The following is a 13,127-nucleotide window of genomic DNA, read 5'->3' as shown; positions in this document are numbered from 1 at the left end:
CACAGGGGGTATGAGGGGCTGGAGAGGGTGGCCTTTAAAGGACAATTGTGGTAGAACGTGCTCTCCGTTCTGCCCCCAATACCCAAGACCAGCTGTCACCAGGCTGCCTGTGGCCCAAGACCTTCAGTGAGCCTCTGCCTGTGATCCCCAGACCTGTTTGAGACCCTCTGACCTTGCTGTGACTCTCCTTTTAACTGAGCCCCCAGGGCACCCCTGCAGCTGCCTGGGAATTATGACCGGGTGACCTACGAGGGTGGACACAGGGCTGGGGGATGGGCCAGTGAGGGTCTGACAGGAATTGGGGATGACCACCAGCATGCAAGAGATGCCCGGGCCACGGGGGCCAGCCCATGGCGAGGACACACACTCACACACGCCCAGGGCCTCACTTTCAGAGCCCTGCACACTCGGGGGGCCTCACACGCCAATCCTTGCACACTTGGAGTTTTCGTACAGTCTCTCCCATTCTGGGGACCTGGCCGCCAATGTCAGCGCACCAATCTGGACATCTCCCGGGGCTGCCTCAGCTCTCAGGGTAGGGGTGGTGAGCAGGTCCCGAGGTCACAGTGTGACCGAGTGGGAGCGGAGCTGAAGGCTGTGAGGGGACAGTAGGGTTTCAGGGCTGGGCTCATGGGCTCATGACCACAAGGAAGCTGGGTAGAAGGGGTACATTTGTGTGGTATGGGAGGGGGCTGAAAAGAAGGGGATGAGGGCCCTAGAGGCTGCCCACCACTCGGAGGGCTGTCGCGCGTCGAGGGGATCCCTTCTAGGGGCCTGGGGTCAAGAAGGGAGCCTGAGAAGGTTGGAAACCAGGGCGTACAAAAAGGGTTTGGGGGGGCAGATCATTCGGCCGTGGGTCCTGCCCGTGAGCAGCACCGCGGCCGGCGCACGCTCTGCAGCAGCGCGCGGAAGAGGCCGGGTGGGCGCTTGGCGGCGCCCTCGGGGGGCGCGGCACGCACTGAGCCCGCACGGCCGGGGCCTGAGCCGGCGGCGGGCGGCGGCGCGGGCGCCCCTTGGCGGCCGTGCTCCTCGATCTGTCGCTCCAGATGCTTCTGGATGGCCATGCCCAGCACCTCCACCTCCATGGCGGCGCCGTACACCTCCCACGTCATGCCTTTTTCGTCCCAGCTCACGTCGCGCACAGGCTCGGCCGCCTCCGGGGGCGCCACGGCGGCTGCCAGCGCGGAGCCGGGCCTCACTCGCACCTCGGGGAAGGCGGGGGGCGCGGTGGGCGGTGCGGCGGCCTGCGGGGTCATGGGCCCCGTGGCCACGGAGCGCATCTCGGCCGCGCCCAGCGACACCTGCAGGCCCGCGTCCCGGCGCGAGGGCGGCCTGGGTGCGGGGCTGGGCGCGCCCGACCCCGCCTGGAAGCTGAAGGCCTGGCCGCTCGCGCCATCCTGCGGAGACATGGGGCTCACGGCCACCGACACACAGGCCTGCGCGCCCGCCTGCGTGCCCGCGTCCTCGCGTGGCGGCAGCGGTGGAGCGCTCGCCTCCCACGACGGTGCCTTAGTGAAGTTGTCGCGAGTCCGTGGCCCAGGCAAGGGAGCAGCGGCCTCCAGGCCGGGGCTTCTCTGGGCCCCTGCAGCCTCCGGGTCTTTCTGGACGAGGTCAAAGGCCTCCGTGCTGGACGCCGTCGCTGGCTCAACGCGGTCCCCGCCACTTCCCGCACCCGAGGGAGAAGAGGCTGAGCCGCAGGCTTTGCCATCTGACTGCGTGGACGAAGAGGCCTCCACCTGCTCCAGAGTCAGGAGGGCCACCTTCCCCGAGGATGGGGGCTCGGCTTTTCCCAGAGGTGCAGAGTCGGCCTTCCCCGGGGCCACAGGTTCCACCTTTCCAAAAGCAACAGGGTCTGCTTTTTCTGAGGATCCGGGATCCCCCTTCTCCAAGGCCGGTGGCTTCTCGTTCTGCAGAGATGCAGCCTCTGCCTTTCCTGATGAAGAAGGGCCTCCCTGCTCAGGGGGCTTTGTTTCAGCTTTGCCCTGGGACTTGGGTTCTGCTTTCCCTGTGGTCTTGGGGTCCACCTTTGTGGCGTTTACAGGATTCCCCTTTTCTAGAGGCAGAGGACCCACCTTTCCCTCTGGTACAGCTTCTGCTTTTCCTGAGGGTGCCAGGACTGTTTTTCCTAGAGTCGTGGGGGCCACCTTTCCCAGAGACATGGAGTCCACTTCTCCAGGGGGCACAGTTTCTGCCTTTCCCCTGCTCACAGGGTCCACCTTGCCCAAGGCCCAGGGGTCTGACTTCCCCGAGGCCATAGGACCTGCCTTTTCTGAGGACAGTGGATCTGCTTTCCCCCCAGTCACAACCTCAGCTTCTAAAGAGGATGAGGGTTCCGCTGTCCCCAAGAGCTTGGGATCCCCTGGACCTGAGGACACAGGGTCTACCTTTCCTGAAGATTCAGGATTCACTTTTCCAGAAGATGATGGTTTTGTATTTCCCACAGAAATGGGATCCACCTTTCTGGAGGACGCTGGGTCCTCCTTTCCTGAGGATATAGTTTTTGCCTTTCCCGCAGACATCGGTTCAGCCTGCCCAGGAGACAAGGGCTCTGGCTTTCCTGAGGACACAGGATCCACCTTTCCCAAAGAAACTGGACCAACCTTGCCTGAAGACACAGGTTCTACCTGTCCAGCAGACCCAGTTTTTGTCATTCTCACAGACACAGGATCTCCCTTTCCTGAGGAACCATGATCTGTCTTTCCCAAGAACTGAGCGTCTTCTTTCGTGGAGGACACAGTGTCTGCATTTCCCATAGATACAGGGTCTGTCATCTCCAAGAATATAGGGCCCACCTTTCCTGTTGACCCCAGAGCCACTGTTCCAGAGGACACAGGCTCAATTTTGCCAGATGACACTGAAGTCAGCGTTTCCAAGGGCCCAGGATCCACCTTGCCCGCAGAGGCAGGACCCATCTCTTCTGAGGACATAGGAAGCTTTTGTCCTGCATACTTAGACTCCTCCTGTCTTGGGCACACAGGATCCACTCTGGCTGAGGATACAGGATCCTCCTTCCTTGGGGACACTGCATTCATCTTGCTGGAGCATGCAGGATCTACCTTTCCCAAGAATCCAGGATCCTCCTTTCTTGGGGTCCCAGGATCCATCCTTTCAGAAACCACAGGATCCCCCTTTCCCAAGATCGCAGGCTCTGTCTTTCCTATGAACGTGGGATCTGCCTTTCTCAAGGACCCAGCATCTTCTTTTCTGATGGAAGTGGGGTCTGCCTGCGTTGAAGACTTGGAGTCCACCTTCTCCAAGAACATAGGATTTCTGTTCTTTAAGGACGAAGGATCAGTTTTCACTGAGGACACAGGCTCTGGCTTCCCAGAGAAGGTGACTTCTGGGGTCCCTGAGATTGAGGCTCCATGTGCCCCAACCGTCTCCTTGGTGGCTGCCTCTTGGGGAGGAATGCAGGTCAGGGAGGGGCAGGCCAAGCTCCCTCCAAGACCCTCAGAGCAGGAGGCCCCTTCCCTAGCCCCACTGGGGCTGCTGTGTCTGGAGTCCATGCCAGGGCTTTGGGTAGGGGTATGCCTGGGGGGTGCAGGGCTGGCCTTTAGCTGGGAGGGGCAGTTGTCCCTCATGGCCAGGCTCCCAGCCCCCAGGCTCCCATCCTGTGGGCAGCAGAGGGCTGTTGGCTGGGGTCCTGGGGGGCTGGAGTCCTTTCAAAACAGCTGGAGCCAGCTGGGTCTTCAGCACAGCCCAACTGTCCTCATGACCATGCTTCAGCTCCAGGCTGCTGTCTGGTTCTGAAACACAGAAAGAGCAGATTCAGACTCAGGGGAGACCCAGCTGGGAGGAGCCTCTATACGTGCCTCCTCTCTCTCACCCTCTTCCTGGCAGCCAGGCCCCCACCAGGTTCTCTGTCGCCGTCTGGTCTCCTCATGTCCAACAAGTCTGGGCTAAAAGCACTAACACCTCCACATCACTCCCCTGCTTCATTGTTCCCAGAGGCCTCTGGATAAGGGCCAGACTTCCTAACATGGCATTCAAGACCCTTTACAATTGGCCACAGTCTAACTTTTCAACTTCATCTACCGCTCCCTTGTCAGCCCACCCCATGCAATATGCTACCCAGAAATTATGCTTTTGTCTTCTTGCCCATGGGTCACAAGCTCTGATGCCATAGGAGCCAGGTAGGTAATTGAAGTGACAGAAGCAGGCTAGGTATAAAATAGTAGGGAGTAGTGAGGACTACGGCAAAGTGCGAGCACATGCCCTGTCGAAGAGGGAACCATTACTCCACCAGCCAAGTGCTGCTCTGGAGAAATGTATCCTGGTAGGACCAGTGAGAAGTGGGAAGTCCAGTACTTTGATGTAAAGCATCCTAGTTAAGATTTAAAAAAACAACAGGAGCCGGCCCGGTGGCTCAGGTGGTTAGAGCTCTGTGCTCCTAACTCCGAAGGCTGCTGGTTCGATTCCCACATGGGCCAGTGGGCTCTCAACCACAAAGTTGCCAGATCAATTCCTCGAGTCCCACAAGGGATGGTGGGCAGCGCCCCCTGCAACTAAGATTGAACAGGGCACCTTGAGCTGAGCTGTCATTGAGCTCCCGGATGGCTCAGTTGGTTGGAGCGCAATCCTCTCAACCACAAGGTTGCCGGTTCAACTCCCACAAGGGATGGTGGGCTGTGCCCCCTGCAATTAGCAACGGCAACTGGACCTGGAGCTGAGCTGCGCCCTCCACAACTAAGACTGAAAGGACAACAACTTGAAGCTGAACGGCACCCTCCACAACTAAGACTGAAAGGGCAACAACTTGACTTGGAAAAAAGTTCTGGAAGTACACACTGTTCCCCAATAAAGTCCTGTTCCCCTTCCCCAATAAAATCTTTAAAAAACAAAACAAAACAAAACAAAAACAACAACACTATGGGGCCAAACAAAATGTGTCTGCAGGCCACCAGTTCGAGGCTGTGTAGGCCTTGGGGAGTTGTGAACAGTTGATAGTCGAGGAAGGGACACAGTCCAATACGTGCATTTTCCGAGATTGCTCTGGGATGGTGTGAGAGGGGCTGGCCAAGACCCAGGAGGGGGCTGCAAATGAATCTCTCATTCATCCAGTTCTTCATTCATTCATGCAGCCCCTTCTCTGCCTGCGACCCTGAGCAGCTGCAGTGGTCTAGATGGGAGACGTTACAGCAGAGGTCCTGGGCATGGGGAGGTGGAAAACAGACAGGAACCAGCTGGCTGTGGGGGTGACAGTGAGGGGAGCCTGCAGGGTTCTGGCTGGGGGTGTGTGGGTTGCTGGGTGATGGTCGTGGCAGGAGATGTGGGGAAAGGGAGAGTTGTGTTTTGGGTAAGCCACATGTGGTACTTGGGACAGCCAGGGGGAGGGTCTGCAAGCAACTCCGCTTCATTATACTCAGCCACCAAAGTGAGCCGAGCTCCCAATGCCCCCAAACCTGCTCTTCCTGCCCTCATCTCCAGAGCCACTGTGCTGGTGCTCAGGCCCAAATCCCTACTCACCCTTGACTTTCACAGCCCACGTCCCATCCATCAGCAAAATGTAACGGCTCTACCTTCAAAGTATACCCACAATCTGGCCACTACTCTGAGCTTAACCCGCATCATATGCCACCTGGGTGTTCAGCAACTGCACTCAGGACCAATGTATTGTCCTTCACCCAACAGAGCTCCTTCTCAACATGGCAGCCGGAGGGATCTCGGTAGGACCCAAGACAGACCTCACCCCTCCTGTGCTCAGAAGCAGGCAATGTATTCCCATCTCATGCAAAGCAAAAGCAACCTCCTTACAATGGCCCATGAAACCCTGTATTTTCTGGCCCCATTATCTCTCCCTCGATTATGCTGCTTCCACCATACTGGCTGCCTGGCTGAGCCTTGAACACTTCCTGCCCTGACCTTTGCCTACAACGCTGTCCCACCGGCTCGCTGCATGGCCCGCTCCTTGACCCCTCCTGGATAAAACAGCCTCCTCCCCAACACTGCGGGTGCTCTGCAGCCCCGGTGCCCTGCTCAGATTTTCTTCAGAGTATCTGTCACTGCCCGACATATTACATTGCTTTATTGCTTACGATTTGTCTCTCCCATTAGAATGTCAGCTTCAGATGGAGGGATTTTGTTGTGTTTACTGATATATCCTCAGGGTGGAGAACAATGACTGGCAAGTAGTAAGCTGGTAGCTCCCGATAAGTATTTGGCAAACGAAGGACTGAATGATCTTTCTAAGATGTTGGTCCAACCACGCCATTCCATACAATTTACTTCCCCTGGTTCTTTTTGGGGAAGTAAATAGGCTATAATCTTTTTAGAAGGACATTTATCAATTTCCATCAAAGTTCTCAGTGCCCATAGCATGTAGGCCAGCATGCCCACCTCCAGAGACGCTTTTCAAGATAACCTGATGGTGCATTGAAGGTGCACGAGGCCATGGCTGGTGGTGAGAAGCAGGCAGCAGATTTGTGAAATGCAGGGCGACCACTGTCAGAAAGTGTGGGGTGATGAGGAAGGATGCCCAAGACAAGTCAAAAAAGCCAGGGGACAGCATGGCCAGTGGGATTCCATGAGTGTAGCCAAGGAAAAGAACAAATACACATCTATGGCTTGGTTATAAAGAGAACATTTCGGGAAGTAAACCTATGAAATTTTAGCAATGATTGCCTCTGAGAAGGGAGACCAGGGGTCTGGAAGTGGAAGAGACTTTTTTGTATGCCCCTTTGCGAAGTCTGAAGTTGGGTTATATGTGCACATATTGCTTTCTAAAAGAACAGGAAAGAAAGAAACCTTTAATGACTCCATATTACCTGTGGGGTCACGTCCAACTTCATAATGTGCTTTCCAGTCCCTGCGGACTTACTGACCTGCTGGGCTATATGCTTCATCACGTCTCCCTCCCCCAAAGCATGTACATGCACACGCACACACACCCATATTCACTCACACATGAGCACACACGCACGCGCACACACACACACACAAATACACGCATGCACGCACACACACACGCACCACCTCCCTGGGTTCCTCCATGGCTGCACATCTCTCCCACCTCAGCCTCTACACACCCTCTCGCCTGGCTTTCACCCAACCTTCAGGTCTCAGTTTAAATGCCTCCTCCTCTGAAAGCCTTCTTTGCCCCCACCTCCCGTGGGGTTCCCACAGCCTCTAGTGGGAACCAGACTCGTGTCACTCTGCCCTTAGCCCTTTATTCCTCTGGGTCTCTGCCTAGACCTCAGGTCCTTGGATGGGGACTCAGCTCCCGCTGTTCACCACTGGGTGCCCAGGCTTTGGGTTTATATGACTTGGGGGTGGGGGGCATCCCCAAAATGGGGGTGCAGAGGGAGCAGCAGTTTTGCAGAAGATGGTAGGGCACTGGTTTGGAGAAAGTGAACTGGGTGCCTACAGGACTTATGGGGGGACGTCCAGCAGGTGGGAGACAGGTTTGAAACACAGGAGAGGTCTGGCTGGAATTCTTTGGATCTGGTTTTCAGCAGCATAAAAATGAGTTGGAAGGTCACTGGCTCACCGGGATCAGGCTGTCATTAGATTTGAGTGGGATGGACTGCATCCATCATCATTTTTTGCCTCTTGATGGTGAGATGGGCACAGATGAGTATTTTTCTCCCACAAGAAAAACAGCAGAGCAAATGAGATGATTAAAGACTCCTGACACCCTCAGGGTGAGGGAGGCAAGAGGGAGGGGTGGGGACTGTGGCAACCTGGAGGGCACTGGCCCTTGGGGCAGCTGCGCTCAGTTCTACCAGCGAATTAGGAATTCATTTACTGATTTAACATTTATTGAGCATATGTGCAATGTTCTAAACACTGTTTTTGGTACTGGGGATACAACAGTGAATAAGAATGCCCTTCCAGGTGTGTAAAGATTGGGGGGAGAGCAATTAACAAGTAAGCAAATAAGAAATGCAATTTTAAATAACAGATGCTGTGAAGACAAGGGAGTGGGCAGCTGGTTTAACACATGGTCGAGGAAGGCCCCTCTGAGGAGGTAACAGCACCGGCAGCCATGACGAGGCCTGAGTGGCTGGAGTGGAGCTGGAAGGGGGAGACGGAGGAGGCAGGTGGGAGCGTCGTGCGGGGGCCACCGCGGGGGAGTGGGGACTTATCCTTAGGCTACAGGGAAACTCCTGGGGCGTTTTAAGCAGAGAAGTAAATGTGGCTCCTGCATGGCCAGTCCTCCTAATTTTTTTGAGCAGTCATCAATCTGGATTTTTCTATATTTTCAATGTTGGCTAATTTAAAAAGTACCGCACAGGCCAAAGAACTCACTTTTGTGAGCCAGCTCTGACCTGTAGGTCCCTTGCTTCAGACCTCTCATCTACCTGGTCCTTGTGACTGTGGGAAAGGATGCTACAAGCCAGGTCGACTGGGTAGATGGGCAAGTGAGAGCCCTCAGGTTCTGGTGACGGCTGGGGTCTGCCTGCCATGCCTGACTCAGAACCTGTTTCCTTCTGCGGAAAATAGGAATGGCACTGCTGCCCGGCAGGTGTACGGGGAACTGGAGACGGAGTTGGAAGGAGTCAGCAAGGGCTGTAGGAGGAGTGCTGAGTTCTCAACCCCTCCTTTTACCCTGGGGTCCCCTCACACTAGCCACTCCAACAAGCTCCCTCGCCCTGGGTGCGGCCTGTGCAGCAAGTCAGGACAGCTCCCCACTTACCAGCTCTGTGACCTCGGCTCAGTCCCTGCTCCTCATTAGGGACCTTGACAAACCCACCCCCTGTTCCCACAGGGCTGTTGTGAGAATTACAGAAGATGAGGGGTGCATGTGCTCTGCACTTTAGAGCCAGGCTGTGTATGTGGAAGACCTGTTTTTGTCTTCTCAGTCTGTCAGAGCCCAGCTGTGCTCCCAGGAGGGGACAGAGGAGGGGAAGGCCAACAGCAGAGCACAAGCAGGCAAACCCAGCCCTCAGACATGCTTGTTTAACCCAGTGTGCTAAAACAAAAAATTTTTTTTAAGGAATTAACTTCTAAAAATTAGAAGATTTCATGTGAAAATCAGTTTTCCAGCTTCTCTTGGAAAATTAAATTTGGCTATCTGAGTGTGCTTCCTGCATGGCTGGAGCCCAGAAGTGGCTGCCTTGTTAGATGTGGGTGTAGTCTTCAATTAGCCACAATCTCCAACCCTCCCTATGGTGTACTGGACACTGAGGCTGACTGTTGGTTGCCATTGGTCACTGAATTTGTACCATCATTTTTGTTAAAGCCAGCCCCTCAAGTATGTTATCCACCTGGCCTGTAGCCACCTGAGTTCTGACCCTTGACTTAGATGCTCAGAAAGGTGGGAGGTGACCTCACATACATCAAGCCTTTATTATGTTTACGTATGTGCAGACCTCGTACACCTGGCAGGCAGGTGTTGTGTTCTTATTTTCCAGAGGAAGAAACAGGTTCTGGGAGGCAGGCATGATCCAGCTGGTAACATGTCCATTCTGAAAGCGTCCCCTGGAAGAAGCCAGCTTCTCAAGTCCCAGCTCGAGGTTCTCTGACACGGGATCAGGTCTGGGGTAGGGACAGAGAGCCTGGCCAGGGGTTAGAAAGATGTGGGGTCAAGCCTGAGCTTAGTGACTTTGACCTGCTCCATGACTTTAGTTGAGTATTTCCACACTCTGGGCCTCAGTTTCCCAATCTGTGAAATGGGGGAGGGGGTGTAGTTATATCTAGAAGAGCTGGCCCAGACCTCAGTTTAAGACCAGCCAAGATACCATTCCCAGAGGCTTTGCTGCTCACAGTTCTGCCAGGCCCTTCCTGGCTCTTGAGGAAGACTTGGTCTCCTCCAGCCACTTCTCCAAGAAGCAGGCTAGGCCTAGGGTGCCACCTCCACACCCCCACTCCTCCCTCTAGAACCCAGATCCATCACTCTCCCGCTGTGTGCTCAGCCCTGGGCCGAGCACTTTCAGCCTTACTTTAGCATCTGGACTCCACAACAACCTCATAAAGGGGATATTATCATCCTATTTCTCAGAGGAGGACACAGGTCAGAGGGAGAGAAGACAACACCAAGGCCATACAGCTGGGGCTGGGGGCTGTGGCTCAAAGCTTATTGTGTCTAAACCCAAAGCCGGGGTTCTTCCCACTTGTATCAGCTAAGGTCTTGGACACTGACGCTTGTGCTCTTTGGGGTCAGGCCAAGGGTCCTCCTCATCCCCCGGACCTAATAGGCAACAGTACAGGGAGAATCCAGGAGAGGAAGCAAGAGTGTCGCCCATGCACATGCCCGTCTGCAGGAACACACACACGCTATGAGCAGAGGTATAGCCCAATTAAGGTAAAAGATTAAAATGACCCCGTAGGTGTGTGGGCCAGCTCACCTGGTGTGCAGAGGGCCTGTAGACAGCTCGTGGATGTCTGCGCCAGTGTAGGCCAGCCTGGGGAGCAGGACCTGGTTCCTGCATTCTGTTCAAGAACAGCTTGGTGTGCACATGGGCAACCTGTACGTGCAGAATGGACTGTTTGTTTGTGTCCCATGGGGGGCGTTGGACCCTGTGGGTGTGCACATGTGTGGCCACGTGGCCTGAGAGTCTCACTCATGGGAGAGCTGGCCTGGATGTGTGCACAGGCGCCTGTGCCCTGCTCCTGAGCAGCAAAGCCCTTGTAAATGCCCATTCTGGCCCAGACACCCAGCCAGCATATGCCTCTCCCTCAACGATTTCTTCCCAATATGGAGCCAGGGCTGCCAGGCACCAGCGAACACCTCCTCCCATGGTGACAAGACTTACAAAGGTTTGTGGGGCTTTGGCAGGTGTGAGTATGTGCCTGTGTCTGCCGGCCCTCGCCCCCTCACCCCCTTGCATGCCAGTACCCTCAGAGCAGCAAAGCTTCTTGTCTGGGGCTGGAAGGGAGAAGGAAGGAGTCTAGCTAAGGGTGATAGCCAAACCTTTCAGAAACCGCCCCCAGACCATCCATCCATCCATCCACCCATCCATCCATCCATCCCCAGGAGGGCAAGAGTGTGTGCACACTTGGGCTGAGTGTGGGTGAGGGGTGGACAGCAAGCTAAGAGACAGAGAGTGTGTGACAGGGAGTGTGTGCACAATCGTGACCGCCTACTCCAGGGTTTGGAAGTACACGAGGGGCACCCGTGATGAGCAGGTGTGAACAGGCATAAGCAGGCCAGAGCAGGGTGGCTGCGAGTGTGTTATAATCAGGGAGTACTGTCGAGTTGAGTGTGCTGTGATAAGCGATGGCGGGTGTGAGTGCGTAGCTAGCTATGCCTGGATGTGTACACAAGGCTCCCGCTTGGCGTACTGGGTGGGTGCACAGGTGGCCGAATGTATGAGTCCAATGGAATGACCAAAGGCCATAGTGTATGTGTGTGGACCCGTGGCCTCGCACGGTGAGTGTGTGATGGGACCCCAGCGTGTGTGCCACACTAAATGTGCCACGGCGAGTGTGCTCGGTGTCTCGTAGACAGCAGAGCCACTCCAGCGCTGAGCTTGTTCCAGGGGAGAAATGAATCAACGCGGGCGGACCCCCGCCCCTCGGTGGCGGGAAGCGCCCCCTCCCGCACGGCCATGCGGAACAAAGGGGCTGCGGGAGGCATGGCCAGCGCGGAGCCCGGGTCCTACACACGTACGCGCTGGCCCGCAGGGCCCCTCCGGGGCTCGGCCAGGACTGCGGGACCCGCCCCCGCCCCGCCCCGGCCCGTCAAGGAGCCTGGCAATGGACACCCGCCGCCCCCGCCGCGCGCGCACACGCACGCGAGCTCACGCCGGACACAAGCCGCGCGCGGGGCCGAAGCCCCGTCACCCAGGCGGTTTGAGGACCCTGGACAGCGACTCCGGGCTTGGCGTGAGAGACGAAGGGGGTCGACGCCGCCCGCCCGGAGGGGCAGCAGGTGCGGGCACGGCGCTTACCCGGCAGTGCCGCCGCTCCGTTTCCTCCACGCGCTGCGCTCCGGCTCCCGCGGCCGCCGCCCGAGCGGCCTCGGCTGCCTCCGGCCGGGCTGGCGGGCGGACCCGCGGACTCGGCGCCGCTGTCCTCGGCGCCGGCTCCGCGCTCCCGCCCCGCGCCCCGCCCCGGGCATGCGCACTGGCCGACTCGGGCTTCGGAACCGGGAGGGGCGGTGCCCGCGGGGAATTGGGGCCGAGGGAGGGAGGGACGCCCTCACGGCGGCCACGGGGCTCCTGGGTCCCCCGCCGTCCTCGACCCGGTTCCCATTTTACAGGGAGACAGGAGAGCGAAGGGCGGCGAGGCTGCCCTCTTGCTGCGCGCTTGCTGAGGGCGGGCGCGCTGTCTCAGATCTCACTCAGTCCAGCCCCGCGAACGCCCTCTCCATGTCTCCCCGAAAAGGAAATTGGAGCTTAGAGAGGGGAAGCGACTTTCCCCAGGACACTCGAGTCCGGATGGGGGACCCAGGTCAGCGAAATCTCCGAGCTCCCACTGCGCGGAAATTTCCCGCCTCCACCTTGGCCACACTTCCGGCCATCTCCCCCCTCCCGCCCCGCCCTTTGTCTCGCCGCCGCCCACGCCCCCGCGAGTGCAGCGGACACGAGTGGTCCTTTCGATTCTCTCTTCCAGGAAGTCCCTTCGATTCCTCCGCCACCGGCCGCCCTCGCCAGGTGCCCGCCCACCCTCTACTCAGTGCAGGTCCAGTTCTCCTCCCCCTGGTTACCCCTCGAGCAAATCACTTCACCTGAATGAGCTCCAGTTTCCCGATCTATGAAATGGGACTAACATTAATCACTTCCCAGTGGTCTTGGAAGGATGAAGGAGCCTGAAGATGTTCAGGGGCTTCCAGTTGACTCAGGATTGCTAAGGACACGAGGACTTGCTGCATACCCCGCCTCGACGTTTCTTGGCAGAGAAATTGTCCCCTCTCCTTTGACTTCCCAGAGGAGCAGAAGAAATAATTTTGTAATTGCTGAGAGATGATAAAAAACCCTCTTGCCTGTGCTGTGAAGCCATCTACTAAAAATTGTAACAGCTAACGTTAATGTAACACTTAGTTAGGGACAGACATCGTGCATGGTTTCATATAATTTCAATTTCCAATCACTTAGAAGCAAGTTAATATTAATGTGTTATATCCCCGTTTTTCAGATAAGAACAGTTAATTAGTAGCGGAGCTGTCTAACTCCTGAAACTTCATGCTTAACCTTCACTTTCTTTTCCTCTCACTTCCTGGTGAACCCTAAGTCACCGTGATCTTT

The 13,127-nt window shown here is 56.5% G+C and overlaps 1 protein-coding gene across 2 annotated transcripts; it reads right to left on the bottom strand.

Annotated features, from left to right (window-relative positions):
* Positions 1 to 39: 39 nt before the first annotated feature.
* On the bottom strand, positions 40 to 11,966 carry GPRIN1 (G protein regulated inducer of neurite outgrowth 1). Of its 2 annotated transcripts, XM_033096289.1 has the most exons (3): positions 11,832 to 11,960; positions 10,287 to 10,406; positions 40 to 3,746 (listed from the first exon to the last, which is right to left on the bottom strand). In XM_033096289.1, exon 3 carries the CDS (start codon positions 3,579 to 3,581, stop codon positions 843 to 845), a length of 2,739 nt encoding a protein of 912 aa, XP_032952180.1. In that variant the 5' UTR covers positions 3,582 to 3,746; positions 10,287 to 10,406; positions 11,832 to 11,960; the 3' UTR covers positions 40 to 842. The 2 variants fall into 2 exon arrangements, with proteins under 2 accessions (XP_032952180.1, XP_032952181.1); XM_033096290.1 differs by lacking the exon at positions 10,287 to 10,406 and having other exon boundaries at positions 11,832 to 11,966.
* Between the last annotated feature and the right edge of the window lie 1,161 nt (positions 11,967 to 13,127).

Source organism: Rhinolophus ferrumequinum, chromosome 24 (assembly GCF_004115265.2).
Source record: "Rhinolophus ferrumequinum isolate MPI-CBG mRhiFer1 chromosome 24, mRhiFer1_v1.p, whole genome shotgun sequence".
NCBI classification, from domain to species: Eukaryota; Metazoa; Chordata; class Mammalia; order Chiroptera; family Rhinolophidae; genus Rhinolophus; species Rhinolophus ferrumequinum.
Note: the sequence above shows the minus strand (reverse complement) of the source record. Positions and strands in the feature narration are given on the sequence as shown.